Below are 24,995 nucleotides of genomic sequence, written 5' to 3' on the forward strand. Positions count from 1 at the left end.
TACGTAGATATAGCTCAAGAGCTCTCCAATGCGACTGACACCTGTGCCAGTGAATTTTCTGATAGGTTATAGCAGGTATGTGAGTATTTTGGATTGTTCATCATATGATGCCTCAACGATTACAAGCCCTCAGCCCGAAATTTTATGCTACGCTCACGTAGGTTCTACGCTGCATAGTATTTCAAGTTTGATACTCCGCGAAGGACTTTGCGGTGTGCGTTGAATGTTGAATGTTGAAGCTCCAGATTTATCAATAGCTCATACTATTCCTCTCTTTGAAAACCGACATGCGGAACTCACGGAACGTAGATGCATAGACATAGATATATCTCAGCGGGCAGAGAATATGGATACTCTTGCAAACTAAGGCTTTCTGATACTGCCGAAGGAACTTAAGATGATGCGGAATGGAAGGAGGAATTGGATTGGTAAAGCAGGGCTGTGCATAAAAACCCAAAAGAAAATTGAGTGCGCTCTGACAAGCGTAAGTAACTGTAGTCTTTTCTCCGAACTCTTGCATGACCAATCGCCTTCGGATGGTATGAATGGGCGGTCTCATCTATTTCCGGTAACATGGTCTGATGTGACATGTGACCAGCGGTGAGGTGAGGAAATTGCATTTCGCCGATAACAAGACTGTCGGAAGTCCCCCCTTCTGTCTCCAGGCTACGCCTCAGGAACTGACAGACAGGGCCCAGAAGGAAAAATACCACGCCTTCAGTGCGGCCAAACTGCGGCCTGCAACTGCTCCAACGTCAAAAATCAAGACTTTAAGGAGCTGATCCTGTCCACAAGTTCAAGTTGACAACAATCTTGACAAATTCAATAACAACAATCATGCGGCTACTGTACGTGCATTATCTCATACCATACGTGGATGAAGACTCGAAATCTTGGAAGGTTTAATAACCCCCAGACATTTTTGACGTTTTACATGATTGAGTTTTTATTAAAAATTCATATTCTAGCAACTGTGTCATTTGGGTGACATCGTCGCTTCCACGCGGTCTGGCAACGTTGTGCACCTCCCTTCTAAAGTGATTTTGGGACTCGGGTTATCCCTATAGATAAAAACGTCGCATGCCAATATTCAGCGACTCTTTGGAACCTCCTGGTGATATATTTTTCTGCCCGAACTGTCCCGCCCCCTTTTCCTGTAATATCTGTTTGGACTGGATCCAGCGTTCGGCGATTGTTTTCCGACGTTTGTCCCAACCTGGTAATGCGGAGCAGATCAAGTCGAAATCACGGCCCACCAGGGCCCACCAGAGGTCCCGTTACAATCCTATCAAGTATTTGTCCAAAGATCGGATCCCACCTTATCCCACCCTATCCCACCCTATCCTACCTTATCCCACTGTACCTTATCCCACCGCCGTTGTGTCATGTGATAAATGTGTATCAGATACTGGATCTGCAGCGAAGTTCCGTGCCTGGCTGGCGATGGGGCCCTGGGGAACTGCAGGGGGTGTATCTCTGGTGTGTACGACAGTACACCTCGTTAGGCATTCAGGGTCTGGTCAAGAAGAAATTCATTAATGCCCTTTGCCAGTGATCCAGCTCTACAGTTAAATCAATGAGAGATGTTTAGCATAGTCAAGCCCGCGGATAAATCCAACGGACGACTTTCAGACTATAAGGGAAACAAAGTTGGCCAGCCCTTTAACCAGGAAATGATACCAACGGATTGTGACAACGAGTATACCTTTCCAAGGTTACAAGGCTTACTCGAAATTCTGACCTTTTTTAGACTTTATAAAAATAGAACAATTTCTAGTATACAGTGGTATGTACCTAGTAGTGGCACTTACTGGCACTAATCTGTGAGAGGCACAGGCCGGATAGATCTCATTGACCACGCCCCGTCTCGATATCTTCTTCCGAGACATCACAATGGGCCCTTGGAGCTTCTGTCGCCGTTTCGGTTATTTATTTGGGCGGCGCATAATGAAAGGATATGATATCGCAGCATGGTGATTGCCCGAAGATACGTTATCCAAACACAACCAAGAAAGGTCACCGGACATGACCCGTCAATCATCTTCCGTCCCTCCGGTTATCGGCATACTGACAGTGGATATATATCACCAAGTCCGGAGGAGCCTTCAGCTGGAGAATAGTGACAAGAGGCGCTTTGTAGCCACAAATCGCCAGAAAGTCAGCCGCTTGACGCTACTTCGCTCATGCTGTGAGGTGATGGTGAATTTGAAATTCATATCCGCAGGGAAGAGTGAGTAGAGGAATTTGTCATAAGACCGGTGGTATTGCTTTCGATTGCGTAGGCGGGAAAAAGGGCGAACGGGTAATGAACATTTTGAGAACAAGGTCGAGACGACCCGGTTTGAACTTGGAAGTCCACCACGTTGGTCTTGGCCAAGTGTCGAGAAATCCGAGAATGAATCGAACTCATCCAGTGACGTTAATAAGCTTCAAAGTCGTGGATCAGTGGGATGAGGATGTTTATCCACCTGTAGCACTCAAGATGGTGGGTGATGATGATGCTGTCAAGGGACATTCCGTTGAATTTATTACGTTCAAGCTTGGCAATTTCCCTTCTGGAGGGCTTGCCTGCTGAATCCTTGCGTTCATCAGTGTGGTTTTATATAGATTGGGACTGTCAAGCATGTAAAATTTCACGGGACATTCTGGCAAGTTGACAGACAGACGGCCAAGCTGGCATGCGTGTTTCAAGAATTACAGGACCCTTCTTGTGCAAGCACAGAGCATATGCATTGAACAGAAGATTGACCACTAAACAAAAATTGTACGTATCGAACTCTAAAAAAGAATAAGAACTTAGGTATACCCCGGGTTTATGAATCAGGCCGCACGACTGCTTACCATTGCACTATGGCGATGAGCGATGGATGGATTTTGGCACTACATGTTTGAATCCGCCAGACATTGTCCGAATGAGATGTGTAGGGATTATCCGGGGTCCTAGCACCACCCATGTGAAAATTAAATAAAGATGTCCATTTGTTGCCTGTCGTGTGACATATGCAGTGTCCATAAGAGGTTCCTTACTCCTTTCTCATCGGCTGCACACTTCTTTCTCCGGGCGGCAACTATGCAACTTATCAGTCAGGCTTTGATGGAAATTGATGGTCCACATGGTGCAAAAAGCTTTTAAATTATCTTGGGGTAAATGACAGAACCCGGCTCTTCCTTCGTTTTCTGTGGCCGTCTCCACCTCCATCATTACTAGCCATCTCCACCCCCTTGGCTCTGCCCGACAAGTATGACGACCACAGGGCCTCTCGTCGTGAACGATGATGATCAGAAGGTGGAGGTAATGCAACATGTTACCTCCTCCTCTTCATCGTACGAGAAGAAGGACGCCGACGATCCCGAAGCACTTGCTAAATTTCCGACGCCTGAAGGGAACAAGACTTCAAATTTCTATGCAAGATTCAGGCCGTATATACTGGGTGGCATTGCAGCCGCAATCCTTGGTTGGTGGATAAGTGCGACGGTGTTGCCGGCTACACGACATCGGTGGTATGTTTTCACCATTCTTTTTTTTCTCGTTTTTCTCATCATGATAGGATTGTTCAAACACTGTGGGCATGGGCATTCATTATGTGAGGCTTGCTTATCTTTTATCCTTATCGCTCTAAAACGCTCCTAATCCTTAGCATTATCGCATTCCGCTTCATTCCTAACTCCGTTGTCACCAAACCTGTGAGCGCGATATGGGGACCCGCAGTGGAACGCCCGTTTTTCAAACTCTCCTATCGGACACGCCTCGGACTTGGGTGGTTTTGCTTGATTGCTATCGTCTTCGGCTCTGCCTTTGGCTTCCCTCTTCAGGACGTAAGCTCTCAGCCATAGTTAACCATGTTCCCCTCCACTGAATATTTCTACCTTAGAATACAAAATATGGCGACCGTGCCATTTCAGTCCTCGGCCTTTTCGTCTTTCAGTGCGGATTTTGGCTTACTTCCAGGCACAGGAGTCACATCCCTTGGTTTGTCGACCCCTTTACCCGATAGAGCAAATGTTGACGTTTATGAAGGCCCACGGTCATTGTGGGCCTCTTCCTTCAGCAGGCTATTGCACTCTTTGTGCTGAAATCGGGTGCTGGCTTCTCCATCTTCCGATGGATAGCAGCCCTCGCTGCTGATTTCTTAGATCAAGCCCTTGCTGGTGCCGGTTTTTTCTTCGATCCCGAAGTCATCACGAAACATTGGTTTTTTGTGAATACAGTATGCAGTGGATTTCCCCTCGTTGACACCAGTGGCGTTAACGATTTCCTAGCTATCTGCCATCATCTTCTTTGTCGCTTTCGTTCAAATGATGTACTATCTGGGTGTTATGCAATGGATCATCCGACATTTGTGCGTATATATTCAATTTTTACGGTGTTAGCACCTTCTTAAACATCTTCAAGTGCTTGGTTCTTCTTCAAAATCATGGGAGTCTCCGGCGCGGAAGCTGTTGTGGCTGCTGCTTCCCCCTGGATCGGACAAGGTCAGTCTGAAATACTAGTTGCGAGTCGCTTCGATTGACGAAGATTCAGGGGAGTCCGCTTGCCTTGTCAAGCCTTATGTTGATCGTAAGTGAATATCATACACTGCTGTACATCGTCCGTCTTACTCGTTGGAAAAGTGATGACTGCGTCTGAAATTCGTCAGTCATAACATCTTCTATGATAGCGTAACATATCCATTGAAGCACGCTTTTAGACTTGTCCATGACTTCCGGTTTCTCCACCATTGCTGGTTCCGTAATGACTGCGTATATTTCACTGGGTGTTCCTCCACAAAATTTGGTTACATCGTCGGTGATGAGTATTCCTGCATCAATGGCCATCAGTAAGATGCGCTACCCGGAGCTAGAGGAACCTGTGACTCGTGGGCGTGTTGTTGTCGACCGTGGTGACTCAGGGAGCGAACAACCGGTTAGCATATTCAGCCCAGATTCACCGTATCATGACTGATTTCTATGAAGGCAAATGCACTCCATGCGTTTAGCTTGGGCGCTGTATTTGGCCTTATAGTCGCTGGTCAGATCTTGTAAGAGTCTCCCTGTGGTGACAATAATTGAAACTGAAAAGAATGTGTATCAAGGACCAATGTATTGACTGTGCTGTCGTTGGTAGCAACGTAAGTACATTCTCCCTTCTACTTTAGGTTGCACCTAATTTTTGCCATTAGGATCAACGGTCTTTTGACATGGATTGGACGAGGTTTCGGTATCCATCATCTCACTTTGGAGCTCGTCCTCGGTTATGTCTTCTATCCTGTTGCTTTCTTGTGCGGTGTACCTCGCGCAGAGATACTTCGTGTCGCTCAGCTCTTGGCTAAGAAACTCATCGCGAATGAGTTTGCTGCTTATCTTGATCTTCAGGCGATCACAAATGGACCTTCACCATTAAGCCCTCGCGCTTTCACTATTGCTTCATACTGTCTTTGTGGCTTCGCCAACCTCGGGTCTCTCGGTATCCAGATAGGTGTGCTTGGCGCGCTTGCTCCTTCTCGGGGAAAAGTCATTGCCAGTGTCGCCTTATCAGCCATGGTATGTGGTTTTATATCCACCCTCCAAACTGCTAGCATCGTGTAAGTCATCATTTTCTACCCCTGGACAAAGGCCTTGTACTGATCTAATTCAAAGCGGCATGCTTGTATAACAATTTCTCTACGGGTACTCTAATGTGATAATGGAAAGATGTATTCATGTTATTTACTGCTTATCTCAACTGTCGTCAGCGATCGAACGACGTTGTAATTTGTCTACCTGCAATAACGGGTCATACCATTAGACATCCTGAAGACGCATGAGATCTTCATCAGTGCATCTGGGATTGCAACGGCTTCTCCTGCTGCTCCATGAATTCCAAGACTACAGTATTCAACGCAGTTAGAAATTTCAATACCCTTTGATCGTGTGCTATCGTGACATTTGAGTCTCAACGACGGCAGGCGAGAGAATTATTCTGTAGTCGGATCGTTTTGAGATAGTCCCATACGTTGTACAACACCTAGGACCTGGGGGGCAAGAACAGAGAACATCTGGTGACTACAGTGATGACAAATAAGCGTTAGGTAATAACAGCGTCTGCTCTTAATTATATAACCACCTCATCCCACTGTGTCAACGCAAACGCATGTCATCATATCCACTCAGTGATAAAGCAAAGGGAAAGCAACGTGCGGTTGAAACCCTCGAAAATAACAGAAGTACCAGCGCACTTCCAAAGGCCCTGCCTGCCGAGGATGATCATCTATCACGCGATCTGGTGGTCCGATTTACTGAGGGTTTTCCTGACCTCACAGTCACTGTAGAGAAGGAGGATTTTGTAAGAGATGTAAAGCGAAAGGTTCTTACCGATTTTTTTGGAAACCCAGCCCTCGGGTCAGTTGTGACTTTCATGACTAACTCTCGATTCATGCAGATTCGCGAGGCTCGTCCTGAGCTTGAGAATAGGCGGTTGCGACTCATTCAGTCCGGCAGGTTATTAACAGACGGAACCTTTTTATACGCCTGGCTGGTATCATTAGAAGAGAAGCAACAACGAGCGAACATAGAAACTACAGAAATACCAGACAAAACAGCAACGACATGGATACATTGCTCTGTTGGTCCTAAGTCGGAGAAAAATGAAGCGGGTGAAGATGAGAAGGAACAGGTATGTCTCTTACATGGCGTATAACTTATCGTTAGATTGGTAATTCATTTCTTAAAGGAATCGCAACTTAAACCAGCACGAGGATTCGACAGGCTGGCCGTTGCAGGTTTCTCGGAGTCCGATATAACTAATATACGACGGCAATTCCATAGCCAGTCGAATTCAAACTATTTAGATATGGATTTCGAAACGGAGGAGGAGTGTATGCCTCTTTTTGTCCATATGTCACCAGTATTTTCGGCTGATTTGGTACCATAGATGACGAGCATTACCGAGCATTAGAGGAGCAATGGATAGACTCCATGGACAGTGCAGGAAGTGCTGTCCTTTCACAATCATCTTCATCCACTAGCTCGGGCGTGCTACAGGGCACCATGATTGGGTTTTTCTTCCCTATAATCCCCTTCTTTTTTATGAGGGCCGTAAAACCCCCTGTCTTCTGGGAGGACGGCACCGAAGCCGATCCAATAAGCAATGTCGTATTCTCGTGAGTGCAGCCACTATGGCTTGTTGGGAAAAAATTCTTATCCTTTCCCAGACGTCGTATGCAAATGGGTCTGGTGATTGGATTTTTAGCCAATGTCCTCTTTGGCATGTGGCGGCTCTTACTTGATACCGACTGAAACACTTCTACGATTAGATTCACCATAAATTTAATACATATACACGGAATAATATCGAAGGTATCATAAGTCGTAAATCACTCGGGCGCCGACCCACGGGTATGGGTAGTTATGTTGATAGAAGTTTCGAACGGTTCGACGACCCGCAAGTCTGGGGATTGTGGCATAAGAAGCACCAAGCTGGTAGAATCGACATTAAAAAGGGCCCAGAAGTAAAATGCAAAGACAGCCACGTACCACGACTTGATGTTTGCTGTCGAAGAAGTCTGTTGAGTAACCAGTAAAAAGGTCTGTCGGCGCAAGCTCTTCGTGTGTATCAAGCATAGTCGACGTCCACTCCCAAATGCCACCGTTGGATCCTTTCCCACCATTAGCATGACCCGCAGTTGCACTGTCATACCGGTCAGTGGGACTGAGTGCGAGAAGTGATCTAGATACACGTACGGGGTAGGATGCCAGTGCCTGAAGCCGACATTAGCGCCTCCTTCAAATCCGACATCATATGTATCCAAGAATAATCGGAGTTCTGGCTCAGTTGGTAGCCGACCACCTTTGCATTTCGCATAGTATGAAAGATCATCATAGGAGGTGAGGACAGGCCATGACGTCGCATATGCCAGGGGGACCGGGCCAAACATCGTTCGTACTTTGATTTCACCATCTTCTTCAACCCAGCTCTTGGGCATGGCAATGGCTTCCTGTCCCTTCTCTTCCATAAATTCTTTAAATTCACCGTTTGTAATTGGTCGCCATTCAGCTTTAAATTGTTTGACGTGAACTGTACGTGCTGGGGATTCATTGTCCCAGCCAAAGACATGATCATGTACATCATGCTCATGGGAGGGCAATTTGTCGAGAGCTTCCGAGTCGTTGTGGCCTAGAACAACGTTACATGGGCCAAGAGTAACCTTTGGAGTTTCTGGAAGGGGAATATGTGACCACTGAGACGAGAGGACACTCCAAGCTGGTTGCGTGAATCCGTAAGGTGGTCGAGTACCAGAACCTGCTCGTTGCAGCAACATATAAAGCAGAGTCTGAAAAAAGTAAACTCGATTAGGATACAAAGTCTTATATGGATAGAACGAACGGCTCAACTAACCTCGATATGCCATCCTTCATGTTCGTAGGTCATGACAAGCGTGCGTGCAATATTGCGGGTAAGCACTCGTTTTCCGGTTTCGAGATCGCCATAGAGGTTCTTTAGGCGTCGCCGGACATTGTCGCGGAAAGTTATGATAGTCTCAATGGTGGGCCAGTCTTCATCTTTCTCAGGAACCTCAGAATGGTTCTAGCGGGGCATCATTCAATTGAATGCATGAGGAACATAAAGAGGGTGCTCACATGACAATGGTCGGGATCATCAACGTGCGGGTCAATGCCCCTCTGTATGTAGATTAGACATCCGTAACCGAATGGTGAACAAGTGGATAGTACCTCGAATATTTTCCAGAAATATGCTGGCTCGCTGGGTCCTCCACCGATCGACTTGTGCAAAAGCATGTCCAAGAAACTGCCCGACGTCAGCTATGAAATTTATGCTACTGTGAAAAAAAGAACTCACGTCGGGATATGGCCAATGTAGAAAAGACACTTGTGCCTCAGGTCAATGGGCTTCTGGTGCAACATATAAGACGGGATCATTTGCAAAGTCACCATATCCCACGCGGCCCAGAGTCTGTCCCATTCTTCCAACGTTGGAATATTGCCTTGAAGGCGCTGCTGTTCTTTACAGCTTGATACGGTGGCCAGATGAGCCGGCACTTGGAAGCAAGGGGTCTTGGAAAGCGGTGGGAAAGTAAAAGATGGACGTTCAACGATGTATAAAGTGGATTTGCCCGAGTCGAAAGGCAGAGCAACTATGGATCGAAGAGAGGCCAAGTTGATGGTCAAGAGGTGGCTTGCTTGCGAAGGCTTAGTGGCCGGGATGTATACGGAAGCCTGAGGGGACGCTTTAGTATCACAATTGGACGGATCTCAGGGGACCGGGGACCTACGTCAGACAGGATATCAGCGGTAAGAGGGAACGATGTGGTGTAATAGGTGTCTCCTGCCAATTCTTCCTGGTGCCAATGGCCATCATCGACAGACAGAGTACCTTCATTATCGAAGATAACTCCTAGAACGTGCTCTATCTCCGAGTCGACGTGCTTGTCAAAGACAGCAGTCAAGAACTCTGGACTAGCATGGGCAGTGTAGACGTAAGTTGAAGGGGACAGAGTGGACCCCTCCTTCTCAGAGGACGGAGAGGTTGCCCTCGAGCTGGGCGTCAAGCAGCCAGAGTTGGGAGTAGAGGACGAGGAAGATGAGGAAGAGCTGAAGGGATTCATACGCGATGACAACTAACAATAACACGCAAAACAAGGGTTTTTATAGGAAAAGTTTTATTATTTGACCAAGTAGCTTAAGACGTACAAGCTCCTAAGTTAAAGCAACCCTTCCATTCCATCAGTCGGAAATCCATTCATAACAAATTAGTATCCAAGTTTAATCAAGGCCGCAGATGATACAACAGATTCCGACCCCTAGCCAGAGTCCCGTTGACGGCTATTAGGAAGACAGCCGGTGTATTCAAGGGCGTCCAACGAACCAGTAGCGACATGTTTGTCAAAAGGCGGCTCCAGGTCGGGAAAACATTACGATAAGGCGGAAAAGGTCCGAGCGAATCATAATGAGCCAAGTGGCACTATTTGCGAGACACGAGTTCTGGAGCGAAGGGGCGTGCGGAACTTGATCGGGTACCGGGCTACGACCTTGGCATTCGAGGGTGTCAACTTCGAACGAGGGAGAGCGCGCCCATTTGTAGAGCAAAGGCCGCGGAAAGCCAATTATGAACGTCTTCGAGAGGTAAAGAGGTAGAGGCATAGAGGCACAAGTCCACTGAAAACGGCGGATTACCAAATGGGTACATGAGGCAAGGGGTAGCTTCAGGAATGAACAGCTCGTCGAAAGGCTAGTATCATGAGTATCATGGAGGAAGAGGAAGTAGGCAACATGAAAGTGAGATGGAAGTCTTGAGGGAAAAGATTTCAAGCTGTTCAGCAAGCCAGCTTTATCTACTTGACATTGTCGATGGCGTGCTCATGGCGCAATCCAGTTGCACGTGACTCAAATCCAGCATCCCGTGATTTGTCGCGTCGTTCTTCAGGCGAAGTGCTGGACTCGACTTCTACCGCCAGGATGACCACAATCTTTACAAAAATTCAGCAATATACAAGTTCTTGCTAGTAGATGTAATTAACGAGTTCTCAGCGAGTTCTGCCCTGAAAACAAGACATGAGGGTTATTCACCTCATTCACGCAACTTCGATTCTCAGAACTTCCAACTACACGGTCTAAGAGTGCATGATACATTCATTACCTATCGATTCGCGTTAACCTTGGTGATGCGAGTAGCATCCATTTCAAATTTAACAGGGTGAGAGGTGCAACGTGGAACCTTCAAGCCTTGCGAAGGTTTCTAGAGTAGTAAACAACGTTTTGGTCCTTCCAAGGGCTGAACAGCTTTTTTGACAGATGTCATTTTGGTCTACAACACGAGGCGTCGCATTTAAGTTTCATGTAGAGGATATAACGGCTTAAGCTGCTTCCCTGATTAGCCCTCTAAAGCTCATTATGTCAACATCACCTCGTTCTTCTAAATGAACCGAAGACTTGGTTCAGTAGTATGGATTTTCAACCTGCATAACACCGAACTGCCGATAATCATGGAAAGGCGGCGAGAACACCTTGAACTCTAGAGATAGAGGTTTTGGATTTTAAATTTTCTAATATAACACTTTGGAGGTTGTACCCGGAGGTGCATCGTCCGTATTTTTACTTCGACAGACTAGTAAATTCCCTTCACTCGCTTCTCTATGATCGTACTATCCCATTTGCCTTAGATATCGATAGATATTCTCTAAGCCCCGGCACTAACGGATCCATTTGCTATACTCTGCTCCGTCTTATCATTCTTGACTCTGAGCTCCTCAACAACATTCTTGGCTTCCTCGATAAGAGTATCAACAGCCCGGCAAATATCGTCTTCGGTTGTAAGTTCAGCTCCGATAGAAAATCGTATACAGAAAGCGCCATTAAGGATTGTTTGTGTCAGAAAGATATCGTTTCGCGCTGACAATCGAGAATAAAAGGTTTGATTGAGGGTATTCATGAAATCTTGTGTTATTAGGTCGGTCGAGTTGGAAGGTGACGACGACGGCGACAATGCAGCTGGTGAGATGCGAACGACACTCAATGAAAGTGAAGGTGCTGTTACGAGTTCCAGAAGAGATGACGTTTCGTTAATCTTTTCCTGGAATAAAGTATTCAAGCCAATGCACTGGGAATAAAATAATGAATCCAATTTCTTTTCAGAGGGAAAAGAAGAGAACATACACGTCTGATATAACCCTGGAAACCATCAACCCCGTAAGTTCGGAAGACAAACCACATCTTGAGAGACCGGAATCTCCGACCGAGAGCGAGATGCCAATTACGATAGTCAACAACTTGTCCTACGAAATGATTCTCAGATCAAAGAAAAAAAATTCATTGCAGGTTGCAATCGTACCAGAATCGCCTTCCTTGGTTCTCAAAAAAGGAGGAGTAATATCTAAAGCTTCCGTCAACAACGACCGATCGCGTACCCAAAATGCCGAGCAATCAAAGTTTACTAGACCCCACTTGTATGCATGAATTGAGATCGAAAGGATGCAAACTTGAACTCAATCGGATACGTACTTTGTGGAAATTGGTACAAAATGACGTAGCCATTTCGTTGATATCTGTATGATATAATTTATCGCGGTATTCCGGACAGGAGAAAACGACGCCTGCCCAAGCAGCGTCGACATGAATCCAAAGAGAAGGATAATCTTTGGCTACGTGTACAGTTGTCAACCAGAGGGAGTTTGACGCAAGGGGTGACACCCGCCAATGTTTCTGATTTCCGGCATATTATCGGATGCGCCTGACGAGGTAGTACCGAGTGTAGCAACTTGGAAGAAGTATGTCAGTGTATGAATCGGGAGAGTGATAAGGTATTCACTTAATATAAATGGGTGTTTTCCATCAGCTGCATCTTCTTCTAATGCCTTCCTCAACGTGGAACCACGTAGTGCATATTTATCGTGAGCATCGACTTCAATAGCGCGAACACCTATGCCAAGGATGAGACCAGCTTTGAGACCAAGTGAATGAGTTTGAGTCGTGGTATAAATAATTAAATCCTTGAATGGGACATCGGGATGAAGACGTTGATATCGTGAACGAGCCGCGACAATGGCTACTAAAGCCGAGTCAGATGCGGTTGTCTGTAATGTTAAACAACGAAGTGAGTATGGTGAATAAGAGATAAGATTTAAGCAACAACATACTTGAATCACTCCACCACCTTTATTCGAGGAGTTGAAAAATTCTTTGTGTAAACCCAGGAGATCGGCTGCCCAATCCATCATGAGTGCTTCAAGTTCTGTACATGCCGGACTACATGACCACTATAGATCCCATACTTTAAAATCTGAATCATCCAAAAGGAGGGATGACGCACGTTAAACCCAGGATTGGGAGTGCTGCTTGCCAAGAGTTCAGCCAGCATACTTGGAAAGCTGCACGCAGTGGGAAAATATCCATAGAATGAAGGATGTTGCCAATGAGTGAGACCAGGTATGATGTGTTCGGTGTAATCGTCGAGTATCTGTTGCCATGGTTCGCCTTGTTCTGGTGGGCTTGTGGGGATATGTTGAGCGAGGTATCCCGGAGAGACAGAAGACTTGACGGGCATCGATTGGAGGTTATAGTAGTAGTCACATATGCGATCTATGGCATTGTATCCTGCCTTTCTGAATCTATGGGATGTGTGAGTATTTCTGCGGGTTGCATGAAGAAGGACGTACTGTTCGATATCCATGGTTATCGCACTGGATGAGTACTATATGGGTGGGAATCTGATCGGCGTTTGAATTGAATTCTTGCAAGACGCGAAAATAGCCCAGCGTTTGCCACCTCAGCCATGGACTACGCACTCTATCTTGGTGAGTCGCATAATTTACAGATTGATTGCAGCTGTGTTGAAAGAGAGCAGCCCACCATTGGCAATACCCATCTTTGGTGCTGTTAGCGCTTGGCGCTTTGTCTGTCTTGCGCCTGCTGTACCAAACATTGTCTGTTTTGTTGCAGACATTTGTTCTTCCAGGCAAAAGCGTACGTGTATAGCCATGTTTCCATGATCGGGTATTTGATTAGCCTCCCTCAAGTTGTCCAAATTTGGCGCGAAAAAAGGTGCATGGGCAGTAGTGACCGGGTGTACGGATGGTCTGGGGAAGGAATTTGCGTTTCAACTTGCCCAAGCTGGATTCAATGTACTCCTCGTTGCGCGTAACGTTGACTTGTTGAACTCGACTGCTCAAGAGATTCGTATGTTTTTTTCTTTACGGTCAAGTGTGGCTCGCGGGTAGCTAACTACGCCCCACAGAGACCAAATTCAATGTCAAAACTCAAATTCACGTCATTGATTTTGTAAAGGCCGATACTCGAGAATATGCAGTATTTGCGGAAACGCTACAAAATCTTGACGTTGGTGTACTTGGTGAGTAATGCGCTCCGTTGGTGCTCACACAGCTGCTGACTGTGGTGCAGTCAACAATGTCGGCAAGTCGCATGCCATGCCAGCCTACCTTGTCGACACACCCCTGGACGAGGTTACAGATATTGTAACTATCAATGTCAAGGCTACAGTTCAGGTCACGTATGCGGTCCTTCCAGGAATGGTCCAGAGGTGCGTGGATTGTTCTGGAAGAAAGGCAAGGCTGACAATCGGATAGGAAACGAGGTTTGATTTTGAATATTGGATCATTCGCCGGGGCGGTGCCATCACCCATGTTGGCCACCTATTCGGGTACCAAGGCGTTCCTCGCTACGTTTACGAGTGCCCTCGCCGAGGAGGTGCGGAAAGACAACATTGTGGTCGAGCACGTCAACACGTACTTTGTGGTAAGTGTAGTGCACCTTGTGCGTGGTTGCTGCATACTTATGCGCAATTGCAGGTCTCGAAGCTGTCAAAGATCCGCAAGGCGAGTGCCCTTGTGCCGATGCCGAGGGGATACGTTAGATCTGTGTTGGGCAAGATTGGGCTGGCATGCGGCGCTGGGTTCAGCGGGCGCCCTGACACTTCTACGCCCTACTGGTCGCATGCGCTGCTGGACTGGCTGATGACGGTGGTTGGGCTGCCCGGTGTGTTTATCGGGTACACGCACCGGCTGCATCAGGACATCCGGCGCCGAGCATTACGCAAGGCAGAGAGGGAGCGGAAGGGGCAGTGAGCTAATAATAGAATAATGATGTTTGCACATGTTTTCTGTGGAATGCGACTGCAGCGTGTTTTGATTTCTACAACAAAACCAAGTCGATGGTGTGCTTAAGCCTTTACCACCCGTACCATGAAGCGCCAGCCATCCCGCGCACCGTCCCCGACGCCCACCACGTTCTCCGGCATATCTACCTACCGTTCAGACTCGTACAGAGCCCGCAAGGACGCCCCAGCGCTCCCCATCGACTATCGCTCCGTATCCAGGGTCCACTGGGACGAGCTCAATCGCTATCTCGCAGATTACCTCGCTAAAGGTACGTTTCGTGTCCAAACAGCGATCGGACCCTGACTCTTGACCTCCAACAGCGCCCCCCAATGCTCGGTCAACAGCGCGCCAGAAACTCACCCGCCTTACCATCCAGCAGTTCCACGAATTGTCCACAGACGTATATGATGAGCTGGTCCGCAGGCAAAAGGACGATGAAGGTCAGTCTCGTTTCTCATGCAACCGCACTGTCTCTCATCAGACTGTAGTCCCCTTCCTGCCGGTCAAGGAGGAATTCCATCCTAAACGCAATCAAGCCAGACAAAAGCTAGCCACCCTGCCTACCTCCCGCTTTGAGGACTTATCCAGTGATGTATATTATGAACTCGCTCGTCGATATCCAGAGTTCAAAGAGGACGTGCGTATGCTAGCTATTTCCTGTTGTAACCAAGTTGACTCTTATGTAGCCCTCTGGTGGTGCAATCTCTTCATCGTCCAATCACGAGGATTATCCCGCACCAGGATACCCCACGTCAACCTCTCCCCCGCGTTCCCAACCTACTTCGCGCATGTCAGGTCGTGCATCGGCCGATAGATATGCGGAGAGTGGTTATGGTGGAAGCATATCCAGCCGTAAGCCATCCGTGGATAGACGGAGACCGAGTGAAGACTATCCAGTACCCCGGCGTAGCGAAGACAACCACAGGAGACAGGACGATTCATTTACTACTCGTATGTCCGAGGATGGTTTCACATCATCCTCGTCAACGCGACGCAAACCCTCGCAAGACGCGGCACGTCGCTCAGAAGATCGTGATCGCACTAATGATTATGCCCGTCGGCCCAGCGTACCAGCTAGTTCTAGTGGAGCTAGTGATAGCACTGGAACAATAAATGCAGCACCAAGTACTACCGCCATGAGCGGAATGATAATTCCGGCCAAGAGTACCATCGAGGAGGAGGATATCAAGATACCCTATGGCCAGGACAAGAGAGAGAGCAGCAGTACGACTATGGACGAGAGGAGTACAGAGCATTTCAGGGATATGAGCGGAAACACGGATGGAGATCAAGATAGCGCGAGCGAATATCCCAGTCCTAGGAGCCCCCAGAGCCCTCCTGCTGGTCTAGGAGGCCTGGCTGCTCGGTTGAGAAATGTCGAAGATGATGATGATGGGGTGAATACGGGAGGGAAGAGTGGAGGTGAGGAGTATTATGGACGCACATCTATGAACTCAGATCGAGGCGGTCCGGGATCCAGAACAGTGGTAGGCAGAGGTGGCGCATCAGAGGATCAGGAAAAGCTCAGGCGAGACTATGAGTTCAAAATTGCAACGATGCAAAACCAGCTCGCAAACCTGACAAAGGAACTTGAAGGTGTTCATACCATGAGTGAACGACGGAACAACGAGGGAGAAGAAAAGCTACGTTCGAAGACGGAGGAACTAGAAAATGTGCTTTGGGTAAGTCCTTGAGGCTATCTTTGTGTTTATAGGGAGCTAATCAAGTCATTAGCGGTTGCAAGACCAAACAAATATTGTCATGTCGTTGCAGAAAGAGTTGGAAGAACTCAAGGAGACAAGACAAAGAGAAAAAGACAGAGAATCGAGAAGGATGCAAGACGAGTCGGATGAGCTGCGGATCTTGAGAGCAAGGGTTGAGGAACTGGAGCGAGACAAGGAGGACTTCCAGACACATGTGCGTATCAGTATCACCCGATTGATTTGAATCCCACTAACTAGCACCTTATCAAAGTCTGATAGAGAGGCCGTTGAACAATTGAAATCTGACATCGAGGGCTTGGTCGTGGAGTTTGGCGACCTTTCAAGGCGCAATGATGAGTTAATGACAGCAAAAGAAAATGATCTCAACGTCATCCGAGATCTTGACTCCCAGCTCAAGGATTACAAGCGGAAATATGAACAAGCTAAAACTGAACTTCGGAGCGTCAAAGGTATCTATCTATTCATCTTCATGCGCCAGCAGCTACAATATAGATGACTGGCTAACTTTGCTCTCAGCAACATCACAGCTGTATTCCCAAGGCATCAAAATTGAACGTATCGATGATCAATTGCCCGTTGCCCCCGAAGGCGGAATCCTCGACATTCATGTTACTGCGTTCGTTTCCGCGATCGACAGTCTACTTGTCGCTGGTCGGAGTAGTGCACCAACGCGTGTTTTGGGCCCTATGAAAACAGTTGTCAATGCTGTGACAAATATCATTGATGATACTCGGAACTTTGAACGTCGACCTGCACGTGAACGTGCTGATGTTGACATTGAAGCTCTGCGAGCCCTGCGCGAACGTGCCGAGGCTACACTAAGCAATCTAGTTGCAGCATCCAAAACTCATGCCACCAGTTCCGGAATGGCACCTGTGTCGTTACTGGACGCCGCCGCTAGTCATGCGTCGATGTGTGTAACGGAGATTGTGAAGACTGTCTTGGTTCGTAAAGCTACAAGAGCCGAGCAAGAACAATATTCTTATACTCCGGTGGCATTGGGCAATCACTCTCCATCACCGTCGAGTTTCGCTCCGATCCGCGCGGTTGACGAGATTAGAACTTCGAGTTCGGGAGGACATGCGAGAAAGGGCAGCGTTATGTCTTCGTCCAGTCGAGGTGGAGGAAGATTTATGGACTCACCGACGTCTTTACCTTCGGGTAGTATTGGCAAGGGAATGAAGAGACCAACTTCGGATCAGAGTAGTTCAGAGCAGACTAGCTCGCCTCCACCAATTTTTGATAGACGGGCGGGTGGACAAGAGGGTGCGAGTGACGACTCCGGAATTGGTGAGAACCCGGAGGATGCATGGTCTGAGCTCAAAGTAGGCTCACGCTGTCCTTTTCCTGCGTCATACTGACGATGACTTGATTTTTAGCCCTATTTGGACGCCCAAACTGAATCAATCGTCTTTGCCATCCAGAGTGTACTCTCAGGCGTGCGCAATCCAACACCATCCACTTCCGTTCTATACGAAAACATAACGCAAATAATTACGATTGTGTCAAGCATTGTTGCTGTATGCAAGGATAATATTCCTCCCGCATCAGCGCAGCAGGGACAGGAGTTGTTGAATGAACTGAGCGAACATGCCAATAATTTAAGTGAAGTACAGGCGCTGGCGGAGTTGACAAAGGAATCTAGGCAGACGATGGCGAAGTCGAGTTTCGCGATTGCCAATGCTATGAAGGGTTTGATGAAGCTATAACGTTCCCCACAACCTCCTACTTAATTGACGCTGGCATCACCCATCTTTCCTTTTCTTTTTGGATAATGATATGATGATACCTTATTCGTTTTCGACATCTTACCCTCCTATCTCACACAATTGCATTTTTCACTTTCTCGATGGCGTTCTTTTTTTCCCGTTGATACCATTCGTCCGATTTTGTTGCAACGACTACATTGACGATGCGTAATTTTTCAATTCCCCTTCATTTTTGCAATCCATACTTTCTCGGGGATCTTTCTCTTTTGGAAATCCAACATTCATTATATTCATTCATAATTCTGTTCATCATGTCCCCTTCCCCGTACCCGCATTTTTTCTTTCCTTTAAACATTACATGGTGGACGGATGCTTCTCCTGGTCGCTTTCGATCCGTTTACTAGTACTATTACCATAATATTACCCTTATTTTCGCTTTTCTTTACTTTTTCTCTGCTGGCGGGCGTATTCTTTATGGAGGTATCTACGTACTTCCATGTTCTGCACAACACTTCCATTGGCGTAAATCCCCCAGGGTTGCGGATTGTGGATTCCTGTTGCCATAAAAATAATATAATAAAATGACGCAGTGCGTTTCTGAAGGCTCAATTTGGCGGATTGTTTTTCTTCTTCGTATTCAAACTGATTCAAATTGGTTGAGGAAACCGATCTATACGGGTGCGGATATCATTCTTTTCGTAAGTACCAGATCAGCTGCCTCTATCGATATATTATCCTAGAGATACACGACTTCCAATTCCTCCCGACTCGGATGGTACAGGCAACTCGCCACTTCTGTCAGCAACAAATGCATTGTATCTGCGTTGAAAAGACGTTCGTTGAGTCATCTGAAGTGTCGGAGAGACAGAATGAGATATATTTTACTGCTTACATTCGTTTGAGTCTTCGGTGTTCTTCAGGTGGGACGGAGGGTCTTGTGGATTCGAATACCTTGTCAATATGTTTTTGATGGATTTCGTGTTGCTGTAGATATTGTGTTTTAATACAAGGAGTTAGAAAGAGAGAGAGATGGACCTTGGGCTTTGACTCGGATTGGTCTCCTTTCATTGACGAAGAGTCGGAAAGAGTTCCTCCTCGACTCGAGTTTTTATGGTTATTGACGATCCGCCGTAACTGAAGAGAAATAAGCAGATAACGACGAAAATGAGTATTAAAAAGATGTAACGTGGAATCAACTAACTCTTCTCTGCAAAGCCACTTGTTCAGCCCTGCTCATCACATTATCCTTCCCTTTTCTCTTGTCTCCGAGTACGACAAAGTCTATGGGCGTTTCATCATCCCTAGTCGACGGTTTATCCGATGGAGATAACGAAGCAATACTCTCATGCACAACCTCTAAATGCGCATTGTACAGTAAAGCTTGTAAATCTGCACCCGAATAACCCTCCGTTCGATCTGCCAAATTATCAAGATCGACTGTTGATGACAATCTGAGGTTTTGAGAGACGGCAAAGAAAATCTAGTTATAAGATACGTTGATAAATGTATTATGGTGAGGGGAGTAACGGAACCTTACGTCTTTGCGTTCGTCTTTAGTTGGCATGTCACAAAGTAGCGATTTGTCAAGACGTCCGGGACGGAGTAGAGCAGAATCGATGAGGTCTGGCCGACTGCGAGGAATCCGTGAATATATGCTGCTTTGAACAGAATGTAATCATGGTATATACCTCGTAGCTGCGAGGACATAAACGCCATCTAATCCTTCTGCACCGTCCATTTGAGTTAGTAACTGATTCACCACACGATCCGTCACACCCGTGCTATCATGTCCTCTGCAAAAATAAGTTACCTCAGCCTATGGGAGGTGATATGGAGGTATGAATACTAGCCTCTTAGGAGCGATTGAATCGAATTCGTCGAAGAACAATACACAAGGTTTCGCAGCGCTAGCTCGTTCAAATAAATCCCGAACCTGATATGATAAACGATGTCAAGTGAATACAATTCGAAAGGTTGGCGTCACTCACAGATTTCTCACTAGCACCGATATATTTATTCAGAATTTCTGGACCTTTTACACTTATGAAATTCAAGCCACACTCCTTAGCCACGGCGGATGCCAGAAGTGTCTTTCCACATCCTGGATAACCATACAGCAGCAAGCTATTGCATACAGAGTCAGCATATGAAAGCAAAAAGACGCACGACGTACCCCGAACGTAATCTCAGCGGTGACTGTGCGAAAATTGGCGCATACTTGGTCGGCCACTCCAATGTCTCCCTCAACACTTGTTTCGTCTCGTAGAGACCACCGACATCTGACCATGCAACACCCGATGTCTCTAACTTGACGTCCCTTAATGACAAAGGTACAAAGTCAACTTGGGCAGCAGTGAAATCCGCAGCGGTCAGTTTCTGCTCAGGAGCGTGTCAGCTAGTCAGCCGACCGAAAGTCATTGGGATAGATCTTACCGGAGGATCGCCCTGCACGACTCGCATTGCTACTTGGTGAATACCTCTAGCAACGAGATCCTGAAGATCAAGTGCAGAGTAACCTTCGGTCTGAGTCGCTATCGCAGTGAAGTTGACAGGGTTTTCTGGGTCAATTATGATATCCCTCGCCGATTCTAGGGTATTTTGTACAACTCGCGAGAGTATCTGGAGGATTCTTTAGAAATGCAATAGGTAGAAAGGGTGACGTCTCGGACTAACTTCTTTGCGCGCATCCTTGTTAGGTGGCTTTATGTGCACCACCTCCTTGAACAGGTGGGTGGTATTAAGTAGTGGGTGGAGAGCCGCGGTTGAGACTGCTGTAGCAATCATTATAATGCCGCGGCAGTTTACAGCGGCAGTCCGAGCCGCGGAAGAGTATATTGAAAGGAAGACTTCGGTGAGTTGCCGCGAGCGAAACGAATCGGCATGCTATACCATAGGCAATTTAGTACAAACACTCGATCATGTGTCCCGTCAATACGCACCTCAACCTCTACCGCCAAGAGCGCGTCTAGATTATCGAGTACAATGACTGATGGTCTATGCCATGCGGCATTATCAAACCAGTATTGAAACAGAGTCTTAATGGCTCTGACAGCGCCTTCCGTATGCTTAGACACATCCACGTAGTGTATGTCTATATGGCTCATTAGTCAACTTAGGCATCTCATGTTACTAGCTTACAGGCATGTGTCCGAGAGTCTTCTTGCAACGTTTTGGCTATCGACTTGGCAATGGAAGTTTTACCTGCACCAGAGCGTCCAATGATGAGTAGTGAAGAAACTACGAAAAGGTCAGCATTCAGCCCGTCTGAATAGGGTGCATACACTGACCTCCATGTACGAATTGTTGTTGTGAATGCAAGATGAATTGTCGCATACAGTACCTATTGCATTGCTCCAAGATGACATCTACGCCAGCTAGAAAATTTGTCGGGTATATTGCCCTGGTAGAGCCCAGGCGTGAGCGCTATGTGTTGCTGCAGGAAAGTCGCGACTCACGGTGGGCTTGGTTTTCTATCACTCGATTTCTGAACGGAAATGGGAGAATATTCAGGTTGAACAGTAAGTCTAGAGGAAACGATCAGCCATGCACTATCAAAAAATCATGGCAAACATGCCTGACCACATCCCACTCTGTCACACCTTCACTCAGTGCTACAAACACTATGTGCCCGTCAATAACATCGGGTAAACAACCGATGTACACCTGTCCAGAGCCCACAGGATCCGTGGAATTTGCCTGATCAGATTCTTGCCCTTTTTCAGTCGATCCTGCTTTCAAAACACGCGGATTTGGGTTTTCCTCCGGTTTGGCGGAGTTGGCATCGACAGTAGGATCTGCAAGAGGCAGTAGTCGTTTGAAGCGAGCTGCATAACAAAGGCATTTGTCCCCATCTCCCTTTTCCCTCCCTGCATCAAAAAGTGTGTCAAATGTCCAGGGCGATACAAACGCAACGAGCTCAGGTCCAGAATATGTGGGAGGAACGTTCGAGAAGCGTGAAGGGAGCACTCTCAAATGGTCCGTTTTGCCTTCGATTTTGGTAGTTGGCTTTACAACAGCCTTTTCTGTCGTAGGAAGCTCCCGGCCGTTCGCATGGCCTTGAGGTATAGAATCGGAAAACGACGATTGTCCATGTGGCTTCGAAGCAACTATAACTTCAGTGTTTGTCGTAAGTAGAAGGGCATCTCCCTTAGCGGGTGGGTCGATATTGACTGGATCATCGTCTCAACTTTCCGAGATAAATGTAGTTCTCAGAAATACGCACCAACTCGTAGCCTGATTCTCGTCCTCGCCATAACCCAGACATCTATCTCCTGGCCGACTTTGGCAACTCTCACATGGGAAAGTAGCTTTGATTCCACATGTGATGCATGTATGTCCTAGAAAGCCGGTTTTTGGTGACGAGGTTGCATAGAGAGGTCTTGTCAATCTTACAATGATCTCCCAGTCATCTGAAGTAAGGGGCTCTGCCTCCACCGTGGTAGCATATCGCATGTCATGGATTAAACCTAGTTCAATCTGAGCACGTCAAGTGGATGAAGAGAGGAAGTGAAAAGTAAAGACTTACGAGGTCACCTTCAGAGAAACCAAGACCTTGTGCATATTGTGGATCTATTTCTATCGTCTCGAAACTATCATCTCCAGCGGATTGTGACGCGTTGAAATATGCCAGAGAGGAAGCAGAAGCCATCCCGGTCCAGCCGACATAGGCCTCGACCTTATTCTTTGCTTCGCCGTGCCCATTAGAAACGGATTTTAAGTGAACTGCGAGATGTTGCGGTCTCTATGCTATTTAATACAGACATGAAATTTCGGAAGCGAGAGGACGTACAACACCCCGCTCTAGGAGAGGACCGTAGATGGAGATGGGTAGATTAACGAGGGATGAACGCAGCGACGAGAAATGGATGCGGGCTCTTCTGGGCATGGTCCAAAGTCAGAACTGCAGATTCACGTGTGCAGTGCATATAGCCACTCTTCTAACCGTCTCCATTGTATGCGAAAAGTCGATCAATCCTCTCACACTCCCGACGTTATCATCGCGGGTCCAGAATGTCTCTTCACGCTTTCTGCATTCCCGCTGCTTCCACCCCAAAACATCAGAATGTTCCTAGTCTTCATCTGCCCAAGGTTTTTCACCCTGTATAGGCGCCTACCGGTTTCACTTCCGATTGGCCCCATTTCCACTTGTTTTCATTCCAGTCTCTCTTAAATAAAGTTCATACCTCGGAATGATTGTGCTCGAAACCTTCACCCAGGTCGCTGCTATCCTCCAGCATATCTATTCTGATCATTGGGAACCTCGTTGATGAGTCACTGATTACATAATCCTGTTAGGACCTGCAAGTGGCGGACCCGTTTGGCTTGTCGAGGTACCTCCATGTCGGTCTCCCAGAAAGTTTCCTTTACTGTCCGTAGACCATCACCACTCTCTCGCGCAGCTTCTTCTGGTCCAGAGTCTGACAGCTCCTCTTTCAAAGTCCCAAATCTTCCTCGACACCTTGCTCTTTCATCGGATTCTGCGGCACCCAACAGTCCTCTTGCACGCAACGAGTCCCCTCATACCAACGGATATTATGACTCCAGTGATGAAGACGACGAGATTCAGGATGAGCTAGTCACCGGTTTCGACAAGTTTGGCGTTCAGCGGTGTGTCACTCCTTTCCAGCTTGATTACAGTCATCTCAACTCACAGAAGTCCAACTGGGCGACTCTTCGCTCTTTAGGTTGCATGGAAATAGGAAGAAGAAAAACGACGAGCCATTAGTAATACCCACTATGAAGAATAAGGATTGGAGGGAGCTGGCACGTAAACGACGGAGTGCTCGACAATATGTACCAAATTCAGCCAAGGCTGAGACTGGGGCGGATGGTTCCGTCGGTGGACTTGGAACACGAGATGTCATAGGCAGTGGCGCCGTCCTTTCAGGCCTTCAAGTACCTAGGGTGACCCAAGTGGAGACCTCGGAGATCATTAAAGTTGAGGAGGTCGCTACGGAAATAAAGATGGAAGAAGTAAAGATGGAAGAAGTGAAGCTATCCGATGACGAACTCGCGCGCCGAGCGCTTTTAGCTGAAGCAAACGGGGTGGATGGTCATACAATTGATGTCATTCCGACACCGGTCTCCGAAGGTGATGCGTACAAACAGGATATGGAAGAGCTTCCTGATGTTGCTAGCCTCGACGACTACGCTCGTGTCCCCGTGGAACAATTTGGAGCCGCAATGTTGCGTGGTATGGGTTGGAAAGAGGGTACTGCAGCTTCAAAGGATGGAAAGGGTCTCATCGAGCCTTACGTCCCATCTGCACGTCCCGCGCTTCTAGGCATTGGAGCTAAAGAGATGGAAGTATTCGACGATGGCAGCAAGAAGAAAAAGCCTGGCCGTCCGGAGAGGAAGTATGTTCCTGTAATCAAGAAAGAACGGGAGCGCGAAGAGACGCCTGGATCAGGAAGAGACCGCTCATTGTCTCCGTACCGCGTTTCAAGACGAAACTCACCATCAAGGGATGGAGATAGTGACCGAAGTGGTCGCTACAGAGATAAGGACTACGAACGTAAACGTGAAAGGGATAAAGAGCGGGAAAGGGGTGGAGAGGGATATAGGGACAGGGACCGGAGGAGGGGAGAAGAGTCAGAGAGGGACAAGGAGAGAGACAGAGGCAAGGAAAAATACAGAGAGGAAGGAGAGGGAGGGCGCCATTCTCGGGATGATGCCAAACGTGAAAAGGGTCGGCGGAGAGATTATGAAAGAGATCGCTCAAGAGACTCTAGTAGAAGGCGCAGAGACAACTAGATTCGTATGGCTACTACAGGCTTCTCGTATCAAACACGTATGTGTAATATAGGCTAATGACCTCACGGTGGTTGACCATCATCCGGGTTTTTCTGCCATCGTCATTAGAATAAGTGACTCGATACCTTGGAATGGCTCATAGTGCTGGTCAGCCTGTGGTGAGCTTAGGCACTGTCATAGGCGGTCCTTGCCTCTTCTTTTCAGCTTGAAAGCCTGAAAAGTGA

General features: G+C 47.3%; 8 protein-coding genes across 8 annotated transcripts; 5 read left to right on the forward strand and 3 right to left on the reverse strand.

Moving 5' to 3' along the window:
* The first annotated feature begins 1,999 nt into the window (after positions 1-1,999).
* On the forward strand, positions 2,000-2,273 carry AGABI2DRAFT_192458 (hypothetical protein). The gene has a single exon (XM_006460807.1). The coding sequence runs from the start codon at positions 2,026-2,028 to the stop codon at positions 2,236-2,238; it is 213 nt and encodes a 70-aa protein (XP_006460870.1). The 5' UTR covers positions 2,000-2,025; the 3' UTR covers positions 2,239-2,273.
* Positions 2,274-3,295: 1,022 nt separating this feature from the next.
* AGABI2DRAFT_68805 (hypothetical protein) lies at positions 3,296-5,565 on the forward strand (the record flags this gene model as incomplete). The annotated part of the gene is made up of 13 exons (XM_006460808.1): positions 3,296-3,501; positions 3,549-3,584; positions 3,639-3,816; positions 3,873-3,970; positions 4,019-4,208; positions 4,261-4,340; positions 4,394-4,473; positions 4,523-4,558; positions 4,612-4,632; positions 4,689-4,903; positions 4,954-5,018; positions 5,073-5,108; positions 5,160-5,565. The coding sequence occupies 13 exons, from the start codon at positions 3,296-3,298 to the stop codon at positions 5,563-5,565; spliced, it is 1,647 nt and encodes a 548-aa protein (XP_006460871.1).
* Positions 5,566-6,073: 508 nt separating this feature from the next.
* Positions 6,074-9,586, reverse strand: AGABI2DRAFT_192459 (hypothetical protein). The gene is made up of 12 exons (XM_006460809.1): positions 9,249-9,586; positions 8,816-9,192; positions 8,689-8,764; positions 8,596-8,637; positions 8,354-8,542; positions 7,699-8,288; positions 7,492-7,645; positions 7,170-7,434; positions 6,890-7,118; positions 6,687-6,833; positions 6,398-6,629; positions 6,074-6,322 (listed from the first exon to the last, which is right to left on the reverse strand). Exons 1-8 carry the CDS (start codon positions 9,579-9,581, stop codon positions 7,318-7,320), a joined length of 1,878 nt encoding a protein of 625 aa, XP_006460872.1. The 5' UTR covers positions 9,582-9,586; the 3' UTR covers positions 6,074-6,322; positions 6,398-6,629; positions 6,687-6,833; positions 6,890-7,118; positions 7,170-7,317.
* A 1,524-nt stretch (positions 9,587-11,110) lies between these two features.
* On the reverse strand, positions 11,111-13,141 carry AGABI2DRAFT_185212 (hypothetical protein; the record flags this gene model as incomplete). Its single annotated transcript, XM_006460810.1, has 9 exons — positions 11,111-11,572; positions 11,629-11,747; positions 11,804-11,915; positions 11,974-12,113; positions 12,167-12,229; positions 12,281-12,545; positions 12,609-12,728; positions 12,782-13,079; positions 13,128-13,141. 9 exons carry the CDS (start codon positions 13,139-13,141, stop codon positions 11,153-11,155), a joined length of 1,551 nt encoding a protein of 516 aa, XP_006460873.1. The 3' UTR covers positions 11,111-11,152.
* A 66-nt stretch (positions 13,142-13,207) lies between these two features.
* AGABI2DRAFT_192460 (hypothetical protein) lies at positions 13,208-14,646 on the forward strand. The gene is made up of 7 exons (XM_006460811.1): positions 13,208-13,265; positions 13,316-13,434; positions 13,488-13,647; positions 13,706-13,819; positions 13,870-14,008; positions 14,055-14,223; positions 14,277-14,646. Exons 1-7 carry the CDS (start codon positions 13,244-13,246, stop codon positions 14,550-14,552), a joined length of 999 nt encoding a protein of 332 aa, XP_006460874.1. The 5' UTR covers positions 13,208-13,243; the 3' UTR covers positions 14,553-14,646.
* Positions 14,647-14,669: 23 nt separating this feature from the next.
* AGABI2DRAFT_221147 (hypothetical protein) lies at positions 14,670-18,078 on the forward strand (the record flags this gene model as incomplete). The annotated part of the gene is made up of 8 exons (XM_006460812.1): positions 14,670-14,853; positions 14,906-15,025; positions 15,074-15,222; positions 15,272-16,267; positions 16,320-16,502; positions 16,560-16,758; positions 16,826-17,634; positions 17,689-18,078. 8 exons carry the CDS (start codon positions 14,670-14,672, stop codon positions 18,016-18,018), a joined length of 2,970 nt encoding a protein of 989 aa, XP_006460875.1. The 3' UTR covers positions 18,019-18,078.
* Positions 18,079-18,749: 671 nt separating this feature from the next.
* On the reverse strand, positions 18,750-22,903 carry AGABI2DRAFT_150706 (hypothetical protein; the record flags this gene model as incomplete). Its single annotated transcript, XM_006460813.1, has 19 exons — positions 18,750-18,837; positions 18,911-19,002; positions 19,220-19,498; positions 19,556-19,649; positions 19,707-19,811; positions 19,869-19,951; positions 20,007-20,142; positions 20,192-20,394; positions 20,452-20,637; positions 20,692-20,901; positions 20,958-21,109; positions 21,157-21,255; positions 21,306-21,441; positions 21,598-21,812; positions 21,840-22,187; positions 22,241-22,355; positions 22,411-22,494; positions 22,544-22,759; positions 22,808-22,903. The coding sequence occupies 19 exons, from the start codon at positions 22,901-22,903 to the stop codon at positions 18,750-18,752; spliced, it is 2,937 nt and encodes a 978-aa protein (XP_006460876.1).
* Positions 22,904-23,352: 449 nt separating this feature from the next.
* Positions 23,353-24,868, forward strand: AGABI2DRAFT_192462 (hypothetical protein). Its single transcript, XM_006460814.1, has 2 exons — positions 23,353-23,625; positions 23,675-24,868. The coding sequence occupies exon 2, from the start codon at positions 23,755-23,757 to the stop codon at positions 24,769-24,771; it is 1,017 nt and encodes a 338-aa protein (XP_006460877.1). The 5' UTR covers positions 23,353-23,625; positions 23,675-23,754; the 3' UTR covers positions 24,772-24,868.
* The last annotated feature ends 127 nt before the right edge of the window (positions 24,869-24,995 follow it).

This window comes from Agaricus bisporus (genome assembly GCF_000300575.1).
Source record: "Agaricus bisporus var. bisporus H97 unplaced genomic scaffold AGABI2scaffold_5, whole genome shotgun sequence".
Lineage (NCBI taxonomy): Eukaryota > Fungi > Basidiomycota > Agaricomycetes > Agaricales > Agaricaceae > Agaricus > Agaricus bisporus.